Consider the following 27,837-nt stretch of genomic DNA (forward strand, 5'->3'; position numbering starts at 1 on the left):
CATCTCTGAAGACGCCTATGTTAACTACCGGTATACATATAAAACTATAATACTACTAATATTATACTATATGTTAACTTTACATATAAAAGCTGACATAAACATGTTTACAGTGTGCCACAGAACAAATGTATGGAGGGTGTTTTTTTTCTTGTTAAAGTTGCACTGTTTGTGCTGCTGTTTTGAAGTATTTCAATTTCTAATTTTTTTATCTGTCAAAGTGCATGAAATCTGAGTACTTATTTATTCTTTTATTTAGCATTGATTAGCAGTTATGTTTGTCCATGTGGGTATGAGCAGCTTTTGTACACAGTCTATTCTTTTGTTGACCTGAACCAGCTCATTCTTGTGGTCAGTTGAATGTGTGTGCAATAAGAGCTCATTTGTACTTTCACATTTATACAGCTTTGTGTGGCTCTTCAGACCAAAAAAAGGAAGCTAACATGACAAAATCCTCTGGAAGAAAAACTATAAAGCCTCCCACATACAGAAGACACAGAGAAAGTTTAAAGATGGAGGGAATGGACTGAGGAGAAAGTATGTAGGGCAGAGCGGGAGGGGAGAGAAAGGAAGAGAGGTGGGATTGTAGTTGAGTAAAATGGATTCATTGTGTTGTATAATTAGTAGCTATCATCTGGCCAAGGGCTGAGGAGTCTGGGACAGGGCAGTGTGTGTAAATGTGCTTAAGTAACGGACTCAGAAATTCAACGCAAACACGCACAAACAGAAGGCGCACTACACCGTTACATCTGGACTACCTCAGCACTCCGAGAAACATGCGCATACAGCCATACGTGGAGATATACCAACACACACACATCAACATCAGTCAGAATAATAAACACATACGTGAAGCGTACCTCCGCCCAGCAGGAGTGTAGGTAGCTGCCACTGCAGGACATACTGCAGACACTTGCCCACCCCAACAGGGGTCATGTTGAAGGAGCACATAGGGTCACCCGCCATTGTGTCGGCACCCAGCTGCATCACTATCGCCTCCGGGTTGAACTGTGCCCGCACCTCCTGCAGGACGCTGTAAAAAGAAGAAAGAATTCTGTTACTCGCAGAGGATGCATATCATTTGGTTATCAAGCATCCAAAAAAGAAAACAATTCAGGAAAATGTATAGACTTCTGTGACTAATTGAGCTTATGTGCATAGTCACTACCATAGGGGCCTTTTGAGCCAACAAAAACCTTCCTGGCACTCAAGCAGTGATGGCTAACGTGACTTACCTGTACATTCCGTTCTGAACAATAATAACTTTATAGTAAGTGTAGAACACTAAAACAAAACACTTACACCCAATTTGTTCAGTTGCTTCCACCAATTAGAGGTGCTAAAGCAGTAGCCTGTGATTATACCAATAAAAGTAATGAAGTATTAGTCTACATGCAGCTTACTCATTATTTCACAGAGCTGGAGCACTACGCTGTCTTTTTTGTGGAGTTTGCACAGTCTCCCCAGCTCTCTCCGGGTACTCCAGCTTTCTTTCACAGTCTAAACCCATGCATTTGTTAGGTTAGGTATCAAGTGTTTGTCTCCCTGTGTTAAACCTATGAAAGACCAGCAACCTGTCCAGGATGTACACCACCTTTTGCCCTATGACCCCTGCACCCACACATGACCTTGAACTTGAGAAGTGGAAGTGGATGGATGGGATAAGTTTTCAGTCACTTGCATTAGTTACTTTACAAGAAAAGACTTTAGTTTCACCCATTAGAAGTCGACGCTGTGTAATAGAGCAATTTTAATTTCCATCACCATCAGCTCACAGATGCCGGCTGATCCGCAACCATGAAATTACAACAAGGATAAAAAGCAGTTTTCAGGAACAGTTCTCCAGGTTTTGTCAGGTCTTGTTTTGTTAAGGACATGACTTGCACTGTTACTGTTCATCTATTGTATGTACTACATGCTTTTTTAGGTTTCCTCAGTTTGTTTTTGAGGAAACTGCACACAATGCACAAATATGGTAAGATTCTTTAATCTAATAGCTCTCTGGGAATCACTTTGTTATATTTGACATTTTTCATAGGCGAAGGAACAAATGATGTGCTTTATCGTGGCTCAAGAGTTGTTAGTTCGTCCTGTAATCGGAAGGTTGCCGGTTTGAGCCCCGGCTCGCACAGTCTTGGTCGTTGTGTCCTTGGGCAAGACACTTCACCCGTTGCCTACTGGTGGTGGTCAGAGGGCCCGGTGGCGCCAGTGTCCGGCAGCCTCGCCTCTTTCAGTGCACTCCAGGGTGGCTGTGGGACTAAGGGACTAAGTAAAGCGCTATACAAATACAGGCCATTTACCATTTTTTATGCCTGAATGATGCGTAGTACAGTGTAAAACTGACTTAACCAACAAAAAACAATCTTCTGAAAATGGACTAGACTGAAAATAACTGAAAAAGCAGCCGATAAAAGAAAAACATTGAAAGACTTTCAGAAAGCCTGACAAGAAATGCTCCTTAGAAGTAAACTATGAAGAAATGAGGGGTGACTCAAGACTTTTGCACAATAACAGTGATGCTGCATTACTAAAGCTAACCCAACAAAGCAGCACATAGTCAAATAAAATGATCTCTCACCATTAAACTGACATAAACATTATAGAATGAATAATTATAACCCAATAACCTTGTGTATTCAATTGTTTATAATGACTATTTGTAAGTTTATTTTGATGCTGTAACTTTAGTGTTATTAGACTAATTAAGTGTTTTTATGAGTTGTACTAAAGAAAGCCTAAATTCCTGTTTCGTAACTGTAGCATTACGTGTGTGAGGGCACATGGGCCTGAAAATCACATCCAGTGTTTTCTATGCTAATTTTCTACACTCTGTTTATGTCTGATTTCCACTGAGACCCCTCTGTCTTACTCTTGTGCCACTCCATTAAAAAAACAAAACAAAAAAAACCTCCTGGAATGATCCCAGCAGTCACACACAGAGCTGAGATGATTGCTGCTTGGTGCTTGCCAAAAAACCCCAGAAAAAAAACACCGCCTACACTTTTTTTGCTCTTTTGCTCAAATACAGATTTTAAGGATTTATAAGCAGCTGAGAGGAAACAAACTCAGCTCCTCCTGTTCAAGATCACAGAATCTGCGATATACAGATGCTGAGATAGAGAGAACAAACAAGGGGTTTTAGCCCTTTATTTCCTTTTAGAGGCGACACATTTGCATTGAGTGCTCAGCACAGAGAAACTCCTTCAACTAGAAAATCCCCAGTTTAAGCCTCACAATGGAAGGATTTCCCTGCTAAAGTGTCCCTGATAAAATGCTGAACTTGCACATGCTCCATAGCACTCATCAATGGATGACACTGACCTCTGATCTGTTGGAGTTATATAGGAGGACAGCGCTACAGTTTCTCTGTGTGTGTACCTGGTAAAAACCTGGTAGTATCTGTCGTCCTTGATGCCGTCCTCCAGCGGGACGTTCACAGCGTACCAGCGGCCTTTACCCAGCCCGGTGTCACACAGGTCACCCGTACCTAAGCAAGCACAAACTTATCCAACACGGTCTCATGATTCAAATTGGCATATTAAAGCATGCCGTGGTTAAGCTCACTGTATTGCCTGACCTGGGAAGAACCCGGGCGAGAACTTGTGCAGTGAAACGGTCATAACTTTGGATGTGAAGCTGAAGGCATCTTCAACACCTGCAGAGACCAAAGGGGAGGAAAGAGCTTTTAAAACCTGGAACCAAAAAAACTGCTGTGAGGATGACAAAATGTAAAAGACGCTTATTTTAAATTGTGCAAAAGTCACGGTTTGGTGTGCACCGTCTCCATGATGCAGGTCAACGTCCACATAAAGGACTCTTTCGTATTTCTCTCTCAGTCTGAGGATTCCCAGCACGGCATCGTTCACGTAACAGAAGCCTGAAGCCTCATCCCTGGACGATAAGAGAGATGAAGATGAAGCGCCACGTTTGAAATGTACTGCTTTGTCAAGAGCACCCTCTTCAGGCTATTTGATGTAACTGATGGAAATTGATGGTTTAACAAATTCTGAGTCTAGCCCTGAAACACCGGATCACAGCTGGATCATTTAAGCCAGAGTGACTGACATAAGCACAACAACGACTGTTCGGTGACCAGTGTGTAATGTCTCTAAAGGTTTATGCAGATATAGTTTATCTAAACAGTGATTCCTACAGTAGATCTTTGAGTGGAGAGGGGAAACTGGCTGCTTGGGGCTCTATTTATGCTCGCCGTTCTCACCCTCATGAGTGACAAATAATCCAACTGCAAGTCTGCCTTCACGGGCATTTATGTGACTGTCACGGGGGGAGACAACAGTGCGATTACATCACATCGGCACACATTAATGGGCTATTACTGTCTACAGATACGATTAAAAGGACATAGCCAAAAGATTTTGTTCTGAGTGGATAAATAAAGTCACATTATCCACCAAACACTGTCTCTGTTCTTAAACTGACAAGTACTGACTGAACAAGTGCTCGTCTAAAGCTGGTTTAGGTGCAGAAGGAGGGCATGGGTCAGGAGGACAGCCTGCTGGGAGACACTATATGCACATGTAATGCAGCACACAGGAAGGTCACAGCACACTAAAGTGTGTTAGCCTACTTCTTGGCGTGGTGCCACCCTCCTGCCCAGTTGATGGCCACGTCACACTTTTGGTCCAACAGAGTCTGAGCTGCCGTCAGCGTAGCACCCCCCACTCCTGCTGCATAGTCAAATATGCCCTCGACCACTGGACAGTCATAGCCTGGAGGGACAAAATACAGCAGGCGAGAGGAAGATGAGGGATTTAAAAAATAAATACTTTTTAAAAAAAAAAAAGGCAAAACCAATTCGCAGTACGCATGTTAATTTGTCAGGGATCTGACAGCTAGGATAAACTTAAAGCTTTCCTTTTTGATAAAGGTTATAGTTAGAGCTGGATCAGGTGAATCCTCTCTTAGTTACCCTGCAATAGGCCAAGGCTGCTGGGGTATTCCCACAATGCACTGTGTTTCTTCTTTACTCACTATGTGTTTATACACCACTCTGTATTTAATCATTAGTTATTATCTACCAGTGGCTCTCTTCCACAGTGTGTCTTTTTCCCCCCCATCTTCCTCCCCTCACCGTACAGCTGGTTGGGGGAAGTGTCTGCTCCTGTCAAAAGTCACATGCAGATGGTTATCAACTCGATAAGTTAATCGAGGGCTTATCAGTCTCATATGACCAGCTTTTCCAGGAATCGTAACACTATTTTCCAAGGAACTGATTGGTCACTTTGCGGTGTCTTAACTGGATGTGGTTAGGTCTGCAGCACATGTTACCCTAGTGATGCATGCCAGTAAGAGGTGACACTGAAACGCCACTAATAAACACCGAGTTACTTCAACAGGCACCTAATATAATGCTTCGCGGTACATGCATGCATGCAGTGGATTTTACGACGACACACAAAAGCACAAAACTTTGCCTGATATTTGCGCCTTAAACCGCACTGAAGTCTGAAGGGTAACTCAAGTCCTTGAATGAGAACTTTACTGAGTTAAAAAAGAGAGGGTGAGAGAAAGATAAAGGATAAGGGAATGTCATGGAACAAAAACAAGCAGAGTGAACTTGAAGCTTAGTCTAAAGTTAGAAATGTAAACTTCGGAAAAGGATGGACTAACATACAACCCATCCAAGAACAACAAACAACAGTGGGATCCTAGGAGTGGGACAAGATCAACAAACATACCCTTAGATTTTTTTTAAGCACTTGTGTCTCAAACAAAAGAAAAAAAATGTTATTTGAGGAGAACATTTATGATCGCTGTCAGTGTTATTAAGTGCAGTGTTACATCGCCATCTACTGGTGAAATCATTTTAACCCCTTTATTTCCATTTTTGTACTACAGCTGCTTTAATATTGCAGGTAATGATCAATTAACCCCTTCATCACTTTAGTCATACAGGAAAAAGGCAGCTGTGCTTTAAACCAGAAACCCAATGACACCATACTGCACTGAAAGTGTGTGCGTTTAACACATTAAAGATTAAATAATAAAAAGGTAGCAATGTGTTTTGCTCACCCAGGCCGTAGTCAGCCGACTGGGGGTCATCGTTGTCTCCGTCCTGGCTGATCTTGTGGAGATGCTCCAGGTAGGAATCAGTGTGGAATTTGGCCATTTCCTCTATAGTGGCCACGTGGGGTTTGACAATGCTGGAGAGAGTAGAGAGAAAGAGTGATTTAACAACAGAGACACTGCAGTGACAAACAGACATAAGAAATTGAGTTAAAAATAACAGTTATCAAGGTAAAAAGAGAAACTTTATATAATTATATTAAATATAAGTGTTTACCTGAAAAAGTGGAATTTAGGGGATTTTTCAGCTTTATTTGATAGACACAGTGGACAGGAAAGCAGGAGCAGACAGAGAAGGGGTAAAACAGGCAGGGCCACGGGTTGGACTCGAACTCGGACTAGCCACTCTTAGCTGTACGGCATGTGTTCGCCCACTTAATGCACTGAGCTAAACCGGTAACATCATTTGTAAATGACTATAAATGAAAGAACACAAGTTTTATTTGTACTTCACACGTACATTGTTTTTAGGGCTGTCCACCATAGTAGATGTGACACAACCAGTGGTTACTACGGAGGTTGTTGGCTCTCGCTGGGTGAAAGAAGATGCTGCACCAGAAACCTCCTAGTGATTTCTTTTGTTGCTAGCAGACTGTCACTATCTCTGCCACCTACCAGCCGTGCAATAGTAAAACTTTTGTCTCAGGAGGTTTTTGTTATCATCCCTTTCTCACAGTGAGCAAGTCAGGAATTTTGGCATCATTTTGGACAGTGTTCCCAGTTTTGACCAACATCTTAATAATTCCCTGAATCCTGCTTTAGTTATGCTGCAATAGGCCAAGGGTGATTGGGGCTTCTCCTGACAGACTAAATGTTTCTTCTTTACTCACCTGTTTTCACTCTCAGTGTGTTTACACAGCACTCTGCTGCTTTAATCATTAGTTATAAATCGCTGATCCTCTCCCACTACTCCTGTGCAACAATGCAAATGTTTATATAGATCCGATACAAATACTAGCTTTGGTAGCGATACTATTGATATTTGGATTGATCCACCCACCTTCATCTTGCACAGTGTGTCTTTTGTACATCCTCTCCTGCTCACTGACAAAAACAATACCAACTGTGTTCTCTCTCGGTGCAAACACCAGCAGCTCACCTCATGTGTTGAAGCAGTCCATAGGCTTCTATCAGTGAGTGGACCATACTCGCCTGGTAACAGAGGTAAAGACAAGGATATCGTTTTCCAGATTAGGAAAAGGCTGCTACCTAACTAGCTCTGTAACGCCTCTCATTCAGTTCAACTCACCCGGTTTGGCACTTTGGATAAAGTGTCGCAGGTCTGGATGTACTCCGGACCGTAAACATACGCGACTCTTCGTTTACTGCAGCTGTCGTCATCATCGCTGTCACCCCTGAAACTCATTTAGGTTGGCTGAAATCCAAATGTTTAGATGGAGCTGAAATATAAGACAAATTCTGAACACAGAGAGCGGCTTCTACTGCCCGAGTCTGGCGTCACACTGTCAACATTCCGTGTTACCCACCCGGTAAAGCTGGCTTCAACCGTGAGATTAACAGACATACAGGTTTTGAAAATTATAACTTTGTGTTTTATATTATGTCTTAATGCTATTTTATCTCCATGAAAAAAAGTCAATTCGATAATTCTGTAACGAGAGATAGAAGATTTTAAGAACTCGTCTAAAGTTCCGCACGAGGACACTTTGTCTCCATTTCAGCGGACGCACGTGAGGTGCATTCTGGGATTCCTTGTAGTCTTTTCACGGACTCTTCAACCGCTACATTGATAGCCAACCGATAAACTCGTCGAGACAGACGAGTCTGCTGAATATAATACGTGTTCACCCTAACTTTGTCCTTCCACCAACCCAGACATGTATTTCACAAACAACCTTCAGTAGGAGAGGGGAAAACAGGGCTGTAAACTGAAATAGAACCTGGTTAAACTCCAATAAACGTGTAGTTAACTAAAGGGGGCAGTGTTCTCCATTGTGACATCACCCTAAGATATATGCATTGTTTGTTTTATCATAGCTATAAAAGCCTAACCCCTATCCCCCTTACCCCATAACTACCCATAATTTAAAGTTATTAAGTCAAAATTCCAACTTATAGATGCCTTCTAGCACTGCTGTTTTCAGATTTTCAGAGTGTTTAACTGGACACATTTTGAAGTTTGGTGAGTCTGTATAATTGTTAAGTTTGAAAAGCAGGGAGTAGCTGAGTAGAAATTCCATGTTGCTGCTTTAGCTCCTTGTCCGTCTTCTTCAGCTCAGAGACCTCCTACTCCAGCTTCTTCTGAAGCATTATAACTCGACACCTTTCATTTTTCTGCTGGGATTTGATTTGCAGAGTTTCTCTTGATCCATTTTGTAGCCTGGGTGTCAATTTTTGTCTGCAAAATGCATGCCAAACATTATCACTGTGAGAGGAGAAGGTGATATGTACTGGGTTACACTGTGTTTAAGGAAATCATGGGATTTCAGAAGGTCACCTCCTCTCAGTTGAGAAATAATGGTAAATGGTAAATGGCCTGTATTTGTATAGCGCTTTACTTGTCCCTAAGGACCCCAAAGCACTTTACATATCCAGTCATCCATGCACACATTCACACACTGGTGATGGCAAGCTACATTCTAGCCACAGCCACCCTGGGGCACACTGATAGAGGCGAGGCTGCCAGACACTGGCGCCACCGGGCCCTCTGACCACCACCAGTAGGCAACGGGTGAAGAGTCTTGCCCAAGGACACAACGACCGAGACTGTCCAAGCCGGAGCTCGAACCGGGCTTGGAAAAATCATACATGTGATTTTTTCAGTCTCACCTGACTGCAGGTTTCCCCAACTTTATAAACAGTACCTTTGCACAATGACTGAAACTAGCACCACTGGTGAACAATGGCCTGTGAGGTCAGTTTCTTGTTAATATTCAAATTGTCATGACCATTGATCAACAACCACAGATCAAAGACTTTTAATCAGTGACCACTGATCATCGATCGGTGACCACTGACCAACTCCCCGGATTTCGTCTCGCAATTTATGTTCTCCCTGCCATTCCTGTTCTGACTAATTTTTTCCCCCTCCTTCTTTACAAACAATCCCTATTTGCTTGTTAAATATGTTATGACTGCCCTGATCCTGGCTCTACATGCCTCTTTCCTTTTGTTGAAAAATAAACACACTTACTTATGATCTGTTGTGTAACATTGCTTTCTGGGTCCTGCCAAAATCCGTGGTCTTTTGGAGCTTTTTCTACAGCAGCAGTCACCAAATTCATGAAGTGAACACACAATAAATATAGTACTCTATGTATTATGCATAATTAGTCATCTTTATTATTTCGATTTCTTTACATAGGTAGCAAAGTGTTTATGTTTTTGTATTTGTTTATATATACAGTATTTATTCAGTAAGTGATTAAGTAGATGACAGGAAAAGACATTAATCATACGAGTAACCAACTGAGTTCAGGAAGTTGCTATCACGTCGCCACTGCCCTGTTCCCCAGAGCAGAATAGGACAGTCACTTAAAATTCTAAATTCGCACAACTATTAGGTCATTACACTCTGACAGGGGTCATTTACATTAAAAACAGGGGAAAATCAAAATCGACAGAGCCCATCGGTCCATTGGATTATCAAGACCTAATCACCCTCGTGCAATGATTATTAAGGTGCATAATCCGGTAGACAAGATTAGGATCCTCACTGCAGCTAAAGATAATGGCCCCCTGACTTATGATGGACAGATCATTCATATTCGACAAGATTTGGCAACAGGAGTAAAAGAGATGCGACGTGCGTTTAACGGAGTGTGCCAAAAACTAATCCAGAAAAATATGCGCTTTTATATGCGCTATCCTGCTACACTTAACTTTTCTCACGGAGGGGAAAATTACTCCTTCCGTAAATCTGAAGATGCTCTTGCTTTTTTGAACAATTTGAGTTAAACTGAACACCGACAGCAATTGATTGAATATGATCAGTTCTATTACGGCACTTAAATATTAGACATACTCTTAATTTAAGGATACCCAGTCCATGTTAAGGTATATTGGAACTGGAAGTTGTACTCTTATTAAGGAATGATTTAACTGTCCCGTCCCTTCTTATTTGTTTTTTCTTACAAACTTTATAAAGTAAAACATGTTTAACTCAGAAATATAAATGAGATTGGCTGGTTCTCTCGGTGGCATGCGGGAGTTTGGAGAGGAAGTTTTGTTTCTTTTTTTTCCCTTTTTGCCTCCCTGTCAGTGACCTTTGCTCGGTTTCATGAGACCAAGTTTTCTTTTTTGATGGACTGTAGGATCGTTTTTTGGGGGGAGGGAAGGGGGGTTTTAGGGGTTGTCGTTTTCCTTTTTTTTTTTTTTTTATCATTAATATGCGTGGCTATTGTTTCTGTTGTTTATTTATTCATTTATTTTTTCATGTTTGTGTCTATATAATGTATCTAAAATTACCTTTCCCTTTTATGGAAACATCTGTTTGCTTATTTGCAGTTGCGCATTCCGAGAAATGGTTTCCCACACATCATGTTTTAATAGAGGGGGGAAAGAAACTATAACAAAAGAGACTGAGCTGATATGACTGACCTTAAAATAATTTCTTTAAATGTTAAAGGGCTGAATAATGTTGTTAAAAGACAAAAACTTCTTTCATTCTTGAAAAAGGAAAAAATACAAATTGCCTTACTTTCAGAAACTCATTTAAATGATTTGGAACACTCAAAACTAAAAAGAAATTGGGTTGGCCAAGTTTTTTACTCATCATATAACACAAAAAGCAGAGGAGTAGCCATCCTTATCCATAGCAATTTGCCTCTAACCACAGAAAAAGTCATAAAAGATAAGGAAGGACGCTACATTCTTATATCTGGTTTCTTATTTAGAGAATCTGTTTTTATAGGATGTGTTTATGGTCCAAATTCAGAAGATGTCTCTTTTTTCCCCAATCTCTTAACCCATGTTTCAGCCATAGCTTCCCCATATTTGGTGTTGGGAGGTGATTTTAATTGTGTTCCTGATCCTAGGGCTGATAAATCTCCACCAGGGAGTGAATTGTCGCCAAGAAGCATTAGATTGAGCCTTTCTTTTTAATGAAACTCACCAGCTCATTGATGATTGTCTCAATGTCCTTCTCAGCGCTATCAGAAGATTGCAGAATGTCCTCGATTTCCTTCCCAAGCACGTTCACTTCTGTTTCTTTGGTCTGAATTCTCCGGTGAACAATTTGCAAAATCACCTCAAATTCTTTTTGCATTTCAATTGTGTTGTGGCGTTTATGTTCATTCACACAGCAGAGATAGCAGATACATTTTTGATCAGTACGGCAGAACATCTTCATCATCTCATTATGAGTTGAACAGATGTTCCCTTTGAGCCTGTTCGATGGTTTGACCAGCTTGTGTTTGTCAAAGGCAGAGTTATAGTGAGGCTGGAGGTGTTGCTCACAGTAAGAAACCAAACATACCAGACAGGACTTCACTGCTTTCAGCTTCTTTTCAGTGCAGACATCACAGGAAACATCTTCAGGTCCAGCATAGCAGAGATCAGCTGAAACAGGTTGGATTCCAGGTATCTTAGAGTCCTCTACTAACTCTGCTAACATGCTGTTTTTCACAAGAGCAGGCCTCGGGATGAAGATTTTTCTGCACTGAGGACAGCTGTAGATTCCTTTTGGTTCCTCTTTATTCCAGTGGACTTTAATACAGCTCATACAGTAGTTGTGTCCACAAGAAATAGTCACTGGATCCTTCAGTAGATCCAGACAGACTGAACAGCAGAGTTTTTCGTGATTCATTGTTTGTCCTTGGAGTGTTTTTGTATGTCAAGGTAATTGAAAAACTGTTTCACTGTGAGAGGAGAAATGGAGTGTATCAGGTTACGCTTTGTTTTGGGCAACCAAGAGGCTTGACAAAGTGACCCCTCCCAGGAGGCTTTTTTCCTCATGTGGGCTTTAGTTGAGTATTGCTTTATTTTCCTATGTTGATTTTTGTTTTCTGTTTATGTTGGTCAAATTTATTTGCAGTAATAATGGTACAGACTAAAGAAAAGATGGCCAATTCTCCAATCCTGACTTCTCTTAATTGGCTCGCTGAAAATTTATTCTCTTCACATCTTCAATAATCAGACTCCATCTCATCTAAAGACATTACAGTACCATATCATCAATATCTCAGACTACTGGTTCCCAAAATAGATGGAATCAGTAGAGTCAAGGTGGCTGTTTATGTGAAAATCAAATGAGCTTCTTTGAAACAAGGGTGGGTGCATTAAGGGTAAGTCTTTTGCCATCTTACAATGCTGTGATTGGAACCCTTCCTTGACTCTCTGTGAATGGTGATCCTGCCTGTTGATCAGTGCTTATGACAAGTTGCATATGGACAATGATGAAACTGAGCCAAGAGCCCATTGTTAATCAGGGTTGATGAACAGGTTTTAACCAGGACAGGCAGATGTTTTTGTGTCCAAAAAGTATTAAACATGTTTTTCTACAACAGTAAGAGCATCACTGAATGTTCTGAGCTTCTATTTTGTGCTGCACTTTTTCAAGTTTTACTGTCTAGATTTTTGGGATGAGGTCCTCACTCGCAATGGTAGCATGACCGAGCGGTCTAAGGTGCTGGATTTAGGCTCCAGTCTCTTCGGAGGCGTGGGTTTGAATCCCACTGCTGCCATAGTCTTCAGGTTCTTTTCGTGTTTCTTCCATCCCCTACCAATAAATTGTAAGGGCTGCAGTGGAACTCAAATCTGTTACAGAATGTCTGTCAAGTACAGTCAAGCAGGAATCTCATCAAGAGCAATTCTTCCAAACCAGGGTGATGTTAGGTGTTGTGCAAGTTTTCCATTCAATAAAGCCTCCAGACAAGCGGTCAGTGGTAGCTAACATTCTTTAATAATAACAAGAACAGAATCCAAGCTTGGTGAAGGAATGCATCATTGCGGGGCAGACGATGGGCAGAGTCCCTAACTGAGTCTAGCATGGCCTTCAGTTACATACCTCTTACAGGAACTAAAGGCAGTACACAGCTGTTTTCACACCTTTGGTACCCCCACCCCCAAAGAAAGTTTCACACTCCCTTGCCACCTCTTACAGTGGAGAAGGAGACAAAAGACTCCTCCCCCCACTCTGGGTCCTTTGTGTGTGAATGCTTCCCTCAAACATCCTGAGATACCATCTGTTACCAGTATGAGTGTGAGAGACATGCTGAAATCCAGTGGCACCAAGGTATTATACAACCACAAAGGGACCATGAGTATGTTAAGCTATTTTCAGATGTGCGCTGCTATTTAACCCTCCGCACCCCATGACAGCAACGGACAGCCAGGAGTTTTTGTAGGTGAATAACATCAACATTTGACAATAATATTGCTCGGTTATGATAGTGAGGTGAGCTGTTGAGGATATCTGTTGGTAGGTGCTGTTCCTGACAATGTAGCTGCTGTTAGCAGAAACTTCTATAAGCTTTGGAGGTAATGCCACCAGACTTGGTCAATTACCCAGAAAACTCTATTGCAATGTGTGACTATAATAAAACTTGGTGTTGCAATGTGTCATTGAGAATTATTTGGAGGAATTTGGAACATCCTAAAAGGATTCTCAGGAATCTGGAACATTCCAATAGAACTCTCAAAAATCCTAAAATAGCTCTTGTGAATTCGAAACATTCTAAAAGAATTCTCAGGAATACAGGGTTAACTTTTGATACTTCTTTTTAAATACTCTCATTACTACCTTTCCCTAGCCCATCGTTGTAAATAGGAATATCTTTGTAATAACTTACTTGGTTACCTTGTGGTACAAATGTAACACGAGTGTGTGTTACATGAGACTATGCTCTTGCCCTAGTTCCATTTCAGTTAATATCTGTTGAATACAATTTACAGATGTTCAAGAAATAAAACTCTCAAGTCCAATCCACTTCAAGTCCAACTTCAATAGAAGAATCAGAGCCTTCCAGAGACGGTCTCACGTCTCTCATGGTCAGTCATTTTGACCTTTCACTAATGATGTTGAAGTACAGATAGGCAACAATAGCTTCGGCTTTTGTAAGGCATCAGTGGAGAAGAAGATTAACAGAAGAGTGAGCAGGATATTGTTTGTTTTTATAATAATGCGATTAATACATGAATAAAAGAAATTCTTTTGCAAAAGTCATTTACAATGTGCAGGTGTTTCATATATTTTTATTCACAGTGTCAACACTGACTGGTTAGTGGCTACTCAAGTGTGCTTCAAGTCCACCGCATTGTAAGGTGTTAGATTGTGTGGTCTAAGGATCTGGGTTAAGACTCCAGGCTCCTCACACATGTGGGTTGAAATCCTATTGCTGCAATAAGAGTTTAACCAGGGCAGGCACATGCTATTGTATCCAAAAACATTCAGGCAAGTATTAAACATGTTTTTCTAAAACAGCAAGAGCATCACTGAATGTTCTGGGCTTCTATTTTGTGCTGCACTTTTCAAGTTTTACTATCTAGATTTTTGCGATGAGGTCCTTACTCGCATTGGTAGCATGACCGAGCGGTCTAAGGTGCTGGATTAAGGCTCCAGTCTCTTCGGAGGCGTGGGTTCGAATCCCACTGCTGCCATAGTGTTCTAGCGGCAAAGTTTTGTTTCTTCCATGCCTTACCAATAAATTGTAAGGGCTGCAGTGGAAATCAAATCTGTTATAGAATGTCTGTCAAGTCCAAACATGCAGGAAACCCATCAGGAGCAATTCTTCCAAACCACATTAGGCACGTGCTGTAAAGTCATTTACAACTTGCATGTTTTTCATGTCTTTTTGTTCATGGTCTCATCACTGACTGGTTAGTGGACTTTCCCACATGCCACTCAAGTGTGCTTCAAGTCCAGTCCACTCCCTTGTAATGTGCTTTTGAGCAGAACCTGCAACTGCTGGAGAATTGATTAAGGTGCTGCTATGTTGGTCTCACCAAGGCTGCAGAGTGACAAGAGTATCCTTGATTTCATGACAGTGGAGCAGTCCCATATGGTCTAGCGGCTAGAATGCCTGGTTCTAACCCAGCAGCACGAGCACGACAGTGGCGCATTACCAAACCAATCCCATATGGTCTAGCGGTTAGGATTCCTGGTTTTCACCCAGGCGACCCGGGTTCAACTCCCGGTATGGGAACATGTCTTTAATGTGCCCACAAGCCAATGTGTTCTTTGTGTTAATCCCACGATGGATTACATAGGGCAAAGTTGTTGGCTGAAGGCAAACATCAGGTAAGGCTAAGCACATGGCATAACGGTTCAGATCAGGACTGTACAGTCTTCAGTGATGAGGATGTACACAAGCAGGCCTGCAATTATGAGCGGCGAGTCAAGGTGGCTGTTTATGTGAAAATCAAATGAGCTTCTTTGAAACAAGGGTGGGTGCATTAAGGGTACGTCTCTTGCCATCTTACAATGCTGTGATTGGAACCCTTCCTTGACTCTCTGTGAATGGTGATCCTGCCTGTTGATCAGTGCTTATGACAAGTTGCATATGGACAATGATGAAACTGAGCCAAGAGCCCATTGTTAATCAGGGTTGATGAACAGGTTTTAACCAGGACAGGCAGATGTTTTTGTGTCCAAAAAGTATTAAACATGTTTTTCTACAACAGTAAGAGCATCACTGAATGTTCTGAGCTCCTATTTTGTGCTGCACTTTTTCAAGTTTTACTGTCTAGAGTTTTGCGATGAGGTCCTCACTCGCAATGGTAGCATGACCGAGCGGTCTAAGGTGCTGGATTTAGGCTCCAGTCTCTTCGGAGGCGTGGGTTCGAATCCCACTGCTGCCATAGTCTTCAGGTTCTTTTCGTGTTTCTTCCATCCCCTACCAATAAATTGTAAGGGCTGCAGTGGAACTCAAATCTGTTACAGAATGTCTGTCAAGTACAATCAAGCAGGAATCTCATCAAGAGCAATTCTTCCAAACCAGGGTGATAAGATAAGATAAGATAACCTTTATTAGTCCCACACGTGGGAAATTTGTTTTGTCACAGCAGGAAGTGGACAGTGCAAAAGTTATGAGGCAAAAATTAGAATACAATAAGAATAAATACAGTACACAGCTGTACAGAATAGAATAAAATAAAATACTATATACAGTAGAATAAAATAAAATAAATATACAATAAGATAAAAATAGAATACAAATACAAATACTATATACAACTGAGTAAAAATACAACGATGACAGAAGGATTATTGCACTTAGTATTATTGCATATGTATGGATGTGTGTGCTTGATCAGTTAAAGTCTTTATTATGGAGTCTGACAGCAGTGGGGAGGAAAGACCTGCGAAATCTCTCCGTCCCACACCGTGGGTGCCGCAGTCTCCCACTGAAGGAGCTGCTCAGTGCTGTCACAGTCTGCTGCATGGGATGGGAGATGTTGTCCAACAGGGATGACAGCTTAGCCGCCGTTCTCCTGTCACTCACCACCTCCACTGGGTCCAGAGGGCATCCTAGAACAGAGCTGGCCCTTCGGATCACCCTGTTCAGTCTCTTCCTGTCCCCAGCAGAGATGCTGCCGCCCCAGCAGACCACGCCATAAAAGATAGCAGAAGCCACAACAGAGTCATAGAAGGTCTTCAGGAGTTGGCCCTCCACTCCAAACGACCTGAGTCTCCGCAGCAGGTACAGCCTGCTCTGCCCTTTCCTGTAGAGGGCGTCTGAATTATGAGTCCAGTCCAGTCTATTGTTCAGATGAACACCAAGGTACCTGTAGCTGTCCACAGCCTCAATGTCCATACCTTGGATGTTCAGTGGTTGCAGTGGAGAATGCTTGTGCCTGCGGAAGTCTACCACCAGTTCCTTGGTTTTACTGGCGTTGATCTGGAGGTAGTTCAGCTGGCACCAGTCCACAAAGTCTTGGGTCAGACCTCTGTACTCCTTGTCGTCCCCATCAGTGATGAGGCCGACTATTGCAGAGTCATCAGAGAACTTCTGCAGGAAGCACTGGGTGGAATTGTGGGAGAAGTCTGCAGTGTAGATGGTGAAGAGGAACGGAGCCAGAACCGTTCCCTGTGGGGCCCCCGTACTGCAGACGACCCTGTCCGACACACAGCCCTGAGTCCTCACATACTGTGGTCGGTCGGTGAGGTAGTCCAGGATCCAGGTAGTGAGGTGATGGTCCACTCCAGAGTTCTCCAGCTTATCCTTTAGAACCGAGGGAAGAATGGTGTTGAAGGCACTGGAGAAATCAAAGAACATGATTCTCACAGTGCTTCCAGCGGTCTCCATGATGTTAGGTGTTGTGCAAGTTTTCCATTCAATAAAGCCTCCAGACAAGCGGTCAGTGGTAGCTAACATTCTTTAATAATAACAAGAACAGAAGCCAAGCTTGGTGAAGGAATGCATCATTGCGGGGCAGACGATGGGCAGAGTCCCTAACTGAGTCTAGCATGGCCTTCAGTTACATACCTCTTACAGGAACTAAAGGCAGTACACAGCTGTTTTCACACCTTTGGTACCCCCACCCCCAAAGAAAGTTTCACACTCCCTTGCCACCTCTTACAGTGGAGAAGGAGACAAAAGACTCCTCCCCCCACTCTGGGTCCTTTATGTGTGAATGCTTCCCTCAAACATCCTGAGATACCATCTGTTACCAGTATGAGTGTGAGAGACATGCTGAAATCCAGTGGCACCAAGGTATTATACAACCACAAAGGGACCATGAGTATGTTAAGCTATTTTCAGATGTGCGCTGCTATTTAACCCTCCGCACCCCATGACAGCAACGGACAGCCAGGAGTTTTTGTAGGTGAATAACATCAACATTTGACAATAATATTGCTCGGTTATGATAGTGAGGTGAGCTGTTGAGGATATCTGTTGGTAGGTGCTGTTCCTGACAATGTAGCTGCTGTTAGCAGAAACTTCTATAAGCTTTGGAGGTAATGCCACCAGACTTGGTCAATTACCCAGAAAACTCTATTGCAATGTGTGACTATAATAAAACTTGGTGTTGCAATGTGTCATTGAGAATTATTTGGAGGAATTTGGAACATCCTAAAAGGATTCTCAGGAATCTGGAACATTCCAATAGAACTCTCAAAAATCCTAAAATAGCTCTTGTGAATTCGAAACATTCTAAAAGAATTCTCAGGAATCTGGAACAGTCTAAGAACGCTCAGGAATCTGGAACATTCTAATAGAACTCTCAAAAATCCTAAAATAGCTCTTGTGAATTCGAAACATTCTAAAAGAATTCTCAGGAATACAGGGTTAACTTTTGATACTTCTTTTTAAATACTCTCATTACTACCTTTCCCTAGCCCATCGTTGTAAATAGGAATATCTTTGTAATAACTTACTTGGTTACCTTGTGGTACAAATGTAACACGAGTGTGTGTTACATGAGACTATGCTCTTGCCCTAGTTCCATTTCAGTTAATATCTGTTGAATACAATTTACAGATGTTCAAGAAATAAAACTCTCAAGTCCAATCCACTTCAAGTCCAACTTCAATAGAAGAATCAGAGCCTTCCAGAGACGGTCTCACGTCTCTCATGGTCAGTCATTTTGACCTTTCACTAATGATGTTGAAGTACAGATAGGCAACAATAGCTTCGGCTTTTGTAAGGCATCAGTGGAGAAGAAGATTAACAGAAGAGTGAGCAGGATATTGTTTGTTTTTATAATAATGCGATTAATACATGAATAAAAGAAATTCTTTTGCAAAAGTCATTTACAATGTGCAGGTGTTTCATATATTTTTATTCACAGTGTCAACACTGACTGGTTAGTGGCTACTCAAGTGTGCTTCAAGTCCACCGCATTGTAAGGTGTTAGATTGTGTGGTCTAAGGATCTGGGTTAAGACTCCAGGCTCCTCACACATGTGGGTTGAAATCCTATTGCTGCAATAAGAGTTTAACCAGGGCAGGCACATGCTATTGTATCCAAAAACATTCAGGCAAGTATTAAACATGTTTTTCTAAAACAGCAAGAGCATCACTGAATGTTCTGGGCTTCTATTTTGTGCTGCACTTTTCAAGTTTTACTATCTAGATTTTTGCGATGAGGTCCTTACTCGCATTGGTAGCATGACCGAGCGGTCTAAGGTGCTGGATTAAGGCTCCAGTCTCTTCGGAGGCGTGGGTTCGAATCCCACTGCTGCCATAGTGTTCTAGCGGCAAAGTTTTGTTTCTTCCATGCCTTACCAATAAATTGTAAGGGCTGCAGTGGAAATCAAATCTGTTATAGAATGTCTGTCAAGTCCAAACATGCAGGAAACCCATCAGGAGCAATTCTTCCAAACCACATTAGGCACGTGCTGTAAAGTCATTTACAACTTGCATGTTTTTCATGTCTTTTTGTTCATGGTCTCATCACTGACTGGTTAGTGGACTTTCCCACATGCCACTCAAGTGTGCTTCAAGTCCAGTCCACTCCCTTGTAATGTGCTTTTGAGCAGAACCTGCAACTGCTGGAGAATTGATTAAGGTGCTGCTATGTTGGTCTCACCAAGGCTGCAGAGTGACAAGAGTATCCTTGATTTCATGACAGTGGAGCAGTCCCATATGGTCTAGCGGCTAGAATGCCTGGTTCTAACCCAGCAGCACGAGCACGACAGTGGCGCATTACCAAACCAATCCCATATGGTCTAGCGGTTAGGATTCCTGGTTTTCACCCAGGCGACCCGGGTTCAACTCCCGGTATGGGAACATGTCTTTAATGTGCCCACAAGCCAATGTGTTCTTTGTGTTAATCCCACGATGGATTACATAGGGCAAAGTTGTTGGCTGAAGGCAAACATCAGGTAAGGCTAAGCACATGGCATAACGGTTCAGATCAGGACTGTACAGTCTTCAGTGATGAGGATGTACACAAGCAGGCCTGCAATTATGAGCGGCGAGTCAAGGTGGCTGTTTATGTGAAAATCAAATGAGCTTCTTTGAAACAAGGGTGGGTGCATTAAGGGTACGTCTCTTGCCATCTTACAATGCTGTGATTGGAACCCTTCCTTGACTCTCTGTGAATGGTGATCCTGCCTGTTGATCAGTGCTTATGACAAGTTGCATATGGACAATGATGAAACTGAGCCAAGAGCCCATTGTTAATCAGGGTTGATGAACAGGTTTTAACCAGGACAGGCAGATGTTTTTGTGTCCAAAAAGTATTAAACATGTTTTTCTACAACAGTAAGAGCATCACTGAATGTTCTGAGCTCCTATTTTGTGCTGCACTTTTTCAAGTTTTACTGTCTAGAGTTTTGCGATGAGGTCCTCACTCGCAATGGTAGCATGACCGAGCGGTCTAAGGTGCTGGATTTAGGCTCCAGTCTCTTCGGAGGCGTGGGTTCGAATCCCACTGCTGCCATGGTCTTCAGGTTCTTTTCGTGTTTCTTCCATCCCCTACCAATAAATTGTAAGGGCTGCAGTGGAACTCAAATCTGTTACAGAATGTCTGTCAAGTACAATCAAGCAGGAATCTCATCAAGAGCAATTCTTCCAAACCAGGGTGATGTTAGGTGTTGTGCAAGTTTTCCATTCAATAAAGCCTCCAGACAAGCGGTCAGTGGTAGCTAACATTCTTTAATAATAACAAGAACAGAAGCCAAGCTTGGTGAAGGAATGCATCATTGCGGGGCAGACGATGGGCAGAGTCCCTAACTGAGTCTAGCATGGCCTTCAGTTACATACCTCTTACAGGAACTAAAGGCAGTACACAGCTGTTTTCACACCTTTGGTACCCCCACCCCCAAAGAAAGTTTCACACTCCCTTGCCACCTCTTACAGTGGAGAAGGAGACAAAAGACTCCTCCCCCCACTCTGGGTCCTTTATGTGTGAATGCTTCCCTCAAACATCCTGAGATACCATCTGTTACCAGTATGAGTGTGAGAGACATGCTGAAATCCAGTGGCACCAAGGTATTATACAACCACAAAGGGACCATGAGTATGTTAAGCTATTTTCAGATGTGCGCTGCTATTTAACCCTCCGCACCCCATGACAGCAACGGACAGCCAGGAGTTTTTGTAGGTGAATAACATCAACATTTGACAATAATATTGCTCGGTTATGATAGTGAGGTGAGCTGTTGAGGATATCTGTTGGTAGGTGCTGTTCCTGACAATGTAGCTGCTGTTAGCAGAAACTTCTATAAGCTTTGGAGGTAATGCCACCAGACTTGGTCAATTACCCAGAAAACTCTATTGCAATGTGTGACTATAATAAAACTTGGTGTTGCAATGTGTCATTGAGAATTATTTGGAGGAATTTGGAACATCCTAAAAGGATTCTCAGGAATCTGGAACATTCCAATAGAACTCTCAAAAATCCTAAAATAGCTCTTGTGAATTCGAAACATTCTAAAAGAATTCTCAGGAATCTGGAACAGTCTAAGAACGCTCAGGAATCTGGAACATTCTAATAGAACTCTCAAAAATCCTAAAATAGCTCTTGTGAATTCGAAACATTCTAAAAGAATTCTCAGGAATACAGGGTTAACTTTTGATACTTCTTTTTAAATACTCTCATTACTACCTTTCCCTAGCCCATCGTTGTAAATAGGAATATCTTTGTAATAACTTACTTGGTTACCTTGTGGTACAAATGTAACACGAGTGTGTGTTACATGAGACTATGCTCTTGCCCTAGTTCCATTTCAGTTAATATCTGTTGAATACAATTTACAGATGTTCAAGAAATAAAACTCTCAAGTCCAATCCACTTCAAGTCCAACTTCAATAGAAGAATCAGAGCCTTCCAGAGACGGTCTCACGTCTCTCATGGTCAGTCATTTTGACCTTTCACTAATGATGTTGAAGTACAGATAGGCAACAATAGCTTCGGCTTTTGTAAGGCATCAGTGGAGAAGAAGATTAACAGAAGAGTGAGCAGGATATTGTTTGTTTTTATAATAATGCGATTAATACATGAATAAAAGAAATTCTTTTGCAAAAGTCATTTACAATGTGCAGGTGTTTCATATATTTTTATTCACAGTGTCAACACTGACTGGTTAGTGGCTACTCAAGTGTGCTTCAAGTCCACCGCATTGTAAGGTGTTAGATTGTGTGGTCTAAGGATCTGGGTTAAGACTCCAGGCTCCTCACACATGTGGGTTGAAATCCTATTGCTGCAATAAGAGTTTAACCAGGGCAGGCACATGCTATTGTATCCAAAAACATTCAGGCAAGTATTAAACATGTTTTTCTAAAACAGCAAGAGCATCACTGAATGTTCTGGGCTTCTATTTTGTGCTGCACTTTTCAAGTTTTACTATCTAGATTTTTGCGATGAGGTCCTTACTCGCATTGGTAGCATGACCGAGCGGTCTAAGGTGCTGGATTAAGGCTCCAGTCTCTTCGGAGGCGTGGGTTCGAATCCCACTGCTGCCATAGTGTTCTAGCGGCAAAGTTTTGTTTCTTCCATGCCTTACCAATAAATTGTAAGGGCTGCAGTGGAAATCAAATCTGTTATAGAATGTCTGTCAAGTCCAAACATGCAGGAAACCCATCAGGAGCAATTCTTCCAAACCACATTAGGCACGTGCTGTAAAGTCATTTACAACTTGCATGTTTTTCATGTCTTTTTGTTCATGGTCTCATCACTGACTGGTTAGTGGACTTTCCCACATGCCACTCAAGTGTGCTTCAAGTCCAGTCCACTCCCTTGTAATGTGCTTTTGAGCAGAACCTGCAACTGCTGGAGAATTGATTAAGGTGCTGCTATGTTGGTCTCACCAAGGCTGCAGAGTGACAAGAGTATCCTTGATTTCATGACAGTGGAGCAGTCCCATATGGTCTAGCGGCTAGAATGCCTGGTTCTAACCCAGCAGCACGAGCACGACAGTGGCGCATTACCAAACCAATCCCATATGGTCTAGCGGTTAGGATTCCTGGTTTTCACCCAGGCGACCCGGGTTCAACTCCCGGTATGGGAACATGTCTTTAATGTGCCCACAAGCCAATGTGTTCTTTGTGTTAATCCCACGATGGATTACATAGGGCAAAGTTGTTGGCTGAAGGCAAACATCAGGTAAGGCTAAGCACATGGCATAACGGTTCAGATCAGGACTGTACAGTCTTCAGTGATGAGGATGTACACAAGCAGGCCTGCAATTATGAGCGGCGAGTCAAGGTGGCTGTTTATGTGAAAATCAAATGAGCTTCTTTGAAACAAGGGTGGGTGCATTAAGGGTACGTCTCTTGCCATCTTACAATGCTGTGATTGGAACCCTTCCTTGACTCTCTGTGAATGGTGATCCTGCCTGTTGATCAGTGCTTATGACAAGTTGCATATGGACAATGATGAAACTGAGCCAAGAGCCCATTGTTAATCAGGGTTGATGAACAGGTTTTAACCAGGACAGGCAGATGTTTTTGTGTCCAAAAAGTATTAAACATGTTTTTCTACAACAGTAAGAGCATCACTGAATGTTCTGAGCTCCTATTTTGTGCTGCACTTTTTCAAGTTTTACTGTCTAGAGTTTTGCGATGAGGTCCTCACTCGGAATGGTAGCATGACCGAGCGGTCTAAGGTGCTGGATTTAGGCTCCAGTCTCTTCGGAGGCGTGGGTTCGAATCCCACTGCTGCCATGGTCTTCAGGTTCTTTTCGTGTTTCTTCCATCCCCTACCAATAAATTGTAAGGGCTGCAGTGGAACTCAAATCTGTTACAGAATGTCTGTCAAGTACAATCAAGCAGGAATCTCATCAAGAGCAATTCTTCCAAACCAGGGTGATGTTAGGTGTTGTGCAAGTTTTCCATTCAATAAAGCCTCCAGACAAGCGGTCAGTGGTAGCTAACATTCTTTAATAATAACAAGAACAGAAGCCAAGCTTGGTGAAGGAATGCATCATTGCGGGGCAGACGATGGGCAGAGTCCCTAACTGAGTCTAGCATGGCCTTCAGTTACATACCTCTTACAGGAACTAAAGGCAGTACACAGCTGTTTTCACACCTTTGGTACCCCCACCCCCAAAGAAAGTTTCACACTCCCTTGCCACCTCTTACAGTGGAGAAGGAGACAAAAGACTCCTCCCCCCACTCTGGGTCCTTTATGTGTGAATGCTTCCCTCAAACATCCTGAGATACCATCTGTTACCAGTATGAGTGTGAGAGACATGCTGAAATCCAGTGGCACCAAGGTATTATACAACCACAAAGGGACCATGAGTATGTTAAGCTATTTTCAGATGTGCGCTGCTATTTAACCCTCCGCACCCCATGACAGCAACGGACAGCCAGGAGTTTTTGTAGGTGAATAACATCAACATTTGACAATAATATTGCTCGGTTATGATAGTGAGGTGAGCTGTTGAGGATATCTGTTGGTAGGTGCTGTTCCTGACAATGTAGCTGCTGTTAGCAGAAACTTCTATAAGCTTTGGAGGTAATGCCACCAGACTTGGTCAATTACCCAGAAAACTCTATTGCAATGTGTGACTATAATAAAACTTGGTGTTGCAATGTGTCATTGAGAATTATTTGGAGGAATTTGGAACATCCTAAAAGGATTCTCAGGAATCTGGAACATTCCAATAGAACTCTCAAAAATCCTAAAATAGCTCTTGTGAATTCGAAACATTCTAAAAGAATTCTCAGGAATCTGGAACAGTCTAAGAACGCTCAGGAATCTGGAACATTCTAATAGAACTCTCAAAAATCCTAAAATAGCTCTTGTGAATTCGAAACATTCTAAAAGAATTCTCAGGAATACAGGGTTAACTTTTGATACTTCTTTTTAAATACTCTCATTACTACCTTTCCCTAGCCCATCGTTGTAAATAGGAATATCTTTGTAATAACTTACTTGGTTACCTTGTGGTACAAATGTAACACGAGTGTGTGTTACATGAGACTATGCTCTTGCCCTAGTTCCATTTCAGTTAATATCTGTTGAATACAATTTACAGATGTTCAAGAAATAAAACTCTCAAGTCCAATCCACTTCAAGTCCAACTTCAATAGAAGAATCAGAGCCTTCCAGAGACGGTCTCACGTCTCTCATGGTCAGTCATTTTGACCTTTCACTAATGATGTTGAAGTACAGATAGGCAACAATAGCTTCGGCTTTTGTAAGGCATCAGTGGAGAAGAAGATTAACAGAAGAGTGAGCAGGATATTGTTTGTTTTTATAATAATGCGATTAATACATGAATAAAAGAAATTCTTTTGCAAAAGTCATTTACAATGTGCAGGTGTTTCATATATTTTTATTCACAGTGTCAACACTGACTGGTTAGTGGCTACTCAAGTGTGCTTCAAGTCCACCGCATTGTAAGGTGTTAGATTGTGTGGTCTAAGGATCTGGGTTAAGACTCCAGGCTCCTCACACATGTGGGTTGAAATCCTATTGCTGCAATAAGAGTTTAACCAGGGCAGGCACATGCTATTGTATCCAAAAACATTCAGGCAAGTATTAAACATGTTTTTCTAAAACAGCAAGAGCATCACTGAATGTTCTGGGCTTCTATTTTGTGCTGCACTTTTCAAGTTTTACTATCTAGATTTTTGCGATGAGGTCCTTACTCGCATTGGTAGCATGACCGAGCGGTCTAAGGTGCTGGATTAAGGCTCCAGTCTCTTCGGAGGCGTGGGTTCGAATCCCACTGCTGCCATAGTGTTCTAGCGGCAAAGTTTTGTTTCTTCCATGCCTTACCAATAAATTGTAAGGGCTGCAGTGGAAATCAAATCTGTTATAGAATGTCTGTCAAGTCCAAACATGCAGGAAACCCATCAGGAGCAATTCTTCCAAACCACATTAGGCACGTGCTGTAAAGTCATTTACAACTTGCATGTTTTTCATGTCTTTTTGTTCATGGTCTCATCACTGACTGGTTAGTGGACTTTCCCACATGCCACTCAAGTGTGCTTCAAGTCCAGTCCACTCCCTTTAAATGTGCTTTTGAGCAGAACCTGCAACTGCTGGAGAATTGATTAAGGTGCTGCTATGTTGGTCTCACCAAGGCTGCAGAGTGACAAGAGTATCCTTGATTTCATGACAGTGGAGCAGTCCCATATGGTCTAGCGGCTAGAATGCCTGGTTCTAACCCAGCAGCACGAGCACGACAGTGGCACATTACCAAACCAATCCCATATGGTCTAGCGGTTAGGATTCCTGGTTTTCACCCAGGCGACCCGGGTTCAACTCCCGGTATGGGAACATGTCTTTAATGTGCCCACAAGCCAATGTGTTCTTTGTGTTAATCCCACGATGGATTACATAGGGCAAAGTTGTTGGCTGAAGGCAAACATCAGGTAAGGCTAAGCACATGGCATAACGGTTCAGATCAGGACTGTACAGTCTTCAGTGATGAGGATGTACACAAGCAGGCCTGCAATTATGAGCGGCGAGTCAAGGTGGCTGTTTATGTGAAAATCAAATGAGCTTCTTTGAAACAAGGGTGGGTGCATTAAGGGTACGTCTCTTGCCATCTTACAATGCTGTGATTGGAACCCTTCCTTGACTCTCTGTGAATGGTGATCCTGCCTGTTGATCAGTGCTTATGACAAGTTGCATATGGACAATGATGAAACTGAGCCAAGAGCCCATTGTTAATCAGGGTTGATGAACAGGTTTTAACCAGGACAGGCAGATGTTTTTGTGTCCAAAAAGTATTAAACATGTTTTTCTACAACAGTAAGAGCATCACTGAATGTTCTGAGCTCCTATTTTGTGCTGCACTTTTTCAAGTTTTACTGTCTAGAGTTTTGCGATGAGGTCCTCACTCGCAATGGTAGCATGACCGAGCGGTCTAAGGTGCTGGATTTAGGCTCCAGTCTCTTCGGAGGCGTGGGTTCGAATCCCACTGCTGCCATAGTCTTCAGGTTCTTTTCGTGTTTCTTCCATCCCCTACCAATAAATTGTAAGGGCTGCAGTGGAACTCAAATCTGTTACAGAATGTCTGTCAAGTACAATCAAGCAGGAATCTCATCAAGAGCAATTCTTCCAAACCAGGGTGATGTTAGGTGTTGTGCAAGTTTTCCATTCAATAAAGCCTCCAGACAAGCGGTCAGTGGTAGCTAACATTCTTTAATAATAACAAGAACAGAAGCCAAGCTTGGTGAAGGAATGCATCATTGCGGGGCAGACGATGGGCAGAGTCCCTAACTGAGTCTAGCATGGCCTTCAGTTACATACCTCTTACAGGAACTAAGGGCAGTACACAGCTGTTTTCACACCTTTGGTACCCCCACCCCCAAAGAAAGTTTCACACTCCCTTGCTACCTCTTACAGTGGAGAAGGAGACAAAAGACTCCTCCCCCCACTCTGGGTCCTTTATGTGTGAATGCTTCCCTCAAACATCCTGAGATACCATCTGTTACCAGTATGAGTGTGAGAGACATGCTGAAATCCAGTGGCACCAAGGTATTATACAACCACAAAGGGACCATGAGTATGTTAAGCTATTTTCAGATGTGCGCTGCTATTTAACCCTCCGCACCCCATGACAGCAACGGACAGCCAGGAGTTTTTGTAGGTGAATAACATCAACATTTGACAATAATATTGCTCGGTTATGATAGTGAGGTGAGCTGTTGAGGATATCTGTTGGTAGGTGCTGTTCCTGACAATGTAGCTGCTGTTAGCAGAAACTTCTATAAGCTTTGGAGGTAATGCCACCAGACTTGGTCAATTACCCAGAAAACTCTATTGCAATGTGTGACTATAATAAAACTTGGTGTTGCAATGTGTCATTGAGAATTATTTGGAGGAATTTGGAACATCCTAAAAGGATTCTCAGGAATCTGGAACATTCCAATAGAACTCTCAAAAATCCTAAAATAGCTCTTGTGAATTCGAAACATTCTAAAAGAATTCTCAGGAATCT

General features: G+C 42.3%; 1 protein-coding gene and 13 non-coding genes across 15 annotated transcripts in view; 13 read left to right on the forward strand and 1 right to left on the reverse strand.

The window, feature by feature from the left end:
• Nucleotides 1-7,571, reverse strand: part of hdac8 (histone deacetylase 8) — a 41,614-nt gene extending 34,043 nt beyond the window's left edge. The window contains exons 1-8 of one of the 2 annotated variants that reach the window (XR_013906162.1): nucleotides 7,337-7,571; nucleotides 7,187-7,239; nucleotides 6,034-6,164; nucleotides 4,589-4,730; nucleotides 3,779-3,891; nucleotides 3,578-3,655; nucleotides 3,379-3,487; nucleotides 850-1,033 (exon numbers count right to left, since the gene is read on the reverse strand). Coding sequence is in view for 1 of the 2 variants with exons in the window: in XM_026162561.2 (XP_026018346.2) it covers nucleotides 861-1,033; nucleotides 3,379-3,487; nucleotides 3,578-3,655; nucleotides 3,779-3,891; nucleotides 4,589-4,730; nucleotides 6,034-6,164; nucleotides 7,187-7,239; nucleotides 7,337-7,453 (916 nt within the window). In the remaining variant the exon portion in view is untranslated. The remainder of the gene's footprint in view (nucleotides 1-849; nucleotides 1,034-3,378; nucleotides 3,488-3,577; nucleotides 3,656-3,778; nucleotides 3,892-4,588; nucleotides 4,731-6,033; nucleotides 6,165-7,186; nucleotides 7,240-7,336) is intronic. The other variant, XM_026162561.2, reaches the window with a different exon arrangement.
• Nucleotides 7,572-12,649: 5,078 nt separating this feature from the next.
• On the forward strand, nucleotides 12,650-12,731 carry trnal-uag (transfer RNA leucine (anticodon UAG)). The gene has a single exon. It is a non-coding gene; the product is annotated as a tRNA-Leu (tRNA).
• A 1,833-nt stretch (nucleotides 12,732-14,564) lies between these two features.
• Nucleotides 14,565-14,646, forward strand: trnal-aag (transfer RNA leucine (anticodon AAG)). The gene has a single exon. It is a non-coding gene; the product is annotated as a tRNA-Leu (tRNA).
• Nucleotides 14,647-15,119: 473 nt separating this feature from the next.
• trnae-uuc (transfer RNA glutamic acid (anticodon UUC)) lies at nucleotides 15,120-15,191 on the forward strand. Its single transcript has one exon. It is a non-coding gene; the product is annotated as a tRNA-Glu (tRNA).
• A 573-nt stretch (nucleotides 15,192-15,764) lies between these two features.
• trnal-uag (transfer RNA leucine (anticodon UAG)) lies at nucleotides 15,765-15,846 on the forward strand. The gene has a single exon. It is a non-coding gene; the product is annotated as a tRNA-Leu (tRNA).
• Nucleotides 15,847-19,093: 3,247 nt separating this feature from the next.
• Nucleotides 19,094-19,175, forward strand: trnal-aag (transfer RNA leucine (anticodon AAG)). Its single transcript has one exon. It is a non-coding gene; the product is annotated as a tRNA-Leu (tRNA).
• Nucleotides 19,176-19,648: 473 nt separating this feature from the next.
• On the forward strand, nucleotides 19,649-19,720 carry trnae-uuc (transfer RNA glutamic acid (anticodon UUC)). Its single transcript has one exon. It is a non-coding gene; the product is annotated as a tRNA-Glu (tRNA).
• A 573-nt stretch (nucleotides 19,721-20,293) lies between these two features.
• trnal-uag (transfer RNA leucine (anticodon UAG)) lies at nucleotides 20,294-20,375 on the forward strand. Its single transcript has one exon. It is a non-coding gene; the product is annotated as a tRNA-Leu (tRNA).
• Nucleotides 20,376-22,317: 1,942 nt separating this feature from the next.
• On the forward strand, nucleotides 22,318-22,399 carry trnal-aag (transfer RNA leucine (anticodon AAG)). The gene has a single exon. It is a non-coding gene; the product is annotated as a tRNA-Leu (tRNA).
• Nucleotides 22,400-22,872: 473 nt separating this feature from the next.
• Nucleotides 22,873-22,944, forward strand: trnae-uuc (transfer RNA glutamic acid (anticodon UUC)). The gene has a single exon. It is a non-coding gene; the product is annotated as a tRNA-Glu (tRNA).
• A 573-nt stretch (nucleotides 22,945-23,517) lies between these two features.
• trnal-uag (transfer RNA leucine (anticodon UAG)) lies at nucleotides 23,518-23,599 on the forward strand. Its single transcript has one exon. It is a non-coding gene; the product is annotated as a tRNA-Leu (tRNA).
• A 1,942-nt stretch (nucleotides 23,600-25,541) lies between these two features.
• Nucleotides 25,542-25,623, forward strand: trnal-aag (transfer RNA leucine (anticodon AAG)). Its single transcript has one exon. It is a non-coding gene; the product is annotated as a tRNA-Leu (tRNA).
• A 473-nt stretch (nucleotides 25,624-26,096) lies between these two features.
• Nucleotides 26,097-26,168, forward strand: trnae-uuc (transfer RNA glutamic acid (anticodon UUC)). The gene has a single exon. It is a non-coding gene; the product is annotated as a tRNA-Glu (tRNA).
• Nucleotides 26,169-26,741: 573 nt separating this feature from the next.
• On the forward strand, nucleotides 26,742-26,823 carry trnal-uag (transfer RNA leucine (anticodon UAG)). Its single transcript has one exon. It is a non-coding gene; the product is annotated as a tRNA-Leu (tRNA).
• The last annotated feature ends 1,014 nt before the right edge of the window (nucleotides 26,824-27,837 follow it).

This window comes from Astatotilapia calliptera, chromosome 3, assembly GCF_964374335.1.
Source record: "Astatotilapia calliptera chromosome 3, fAstCal68.1, whole genome shotgun sequence".
In the NCBI taxonomy this organism is placed as follows: Eukaryota; Metazoa; Chordata; class Actinopteri; order Cichliformes; family Cichlidae; genus Astatotilapia; species Astatotilapia calliptera.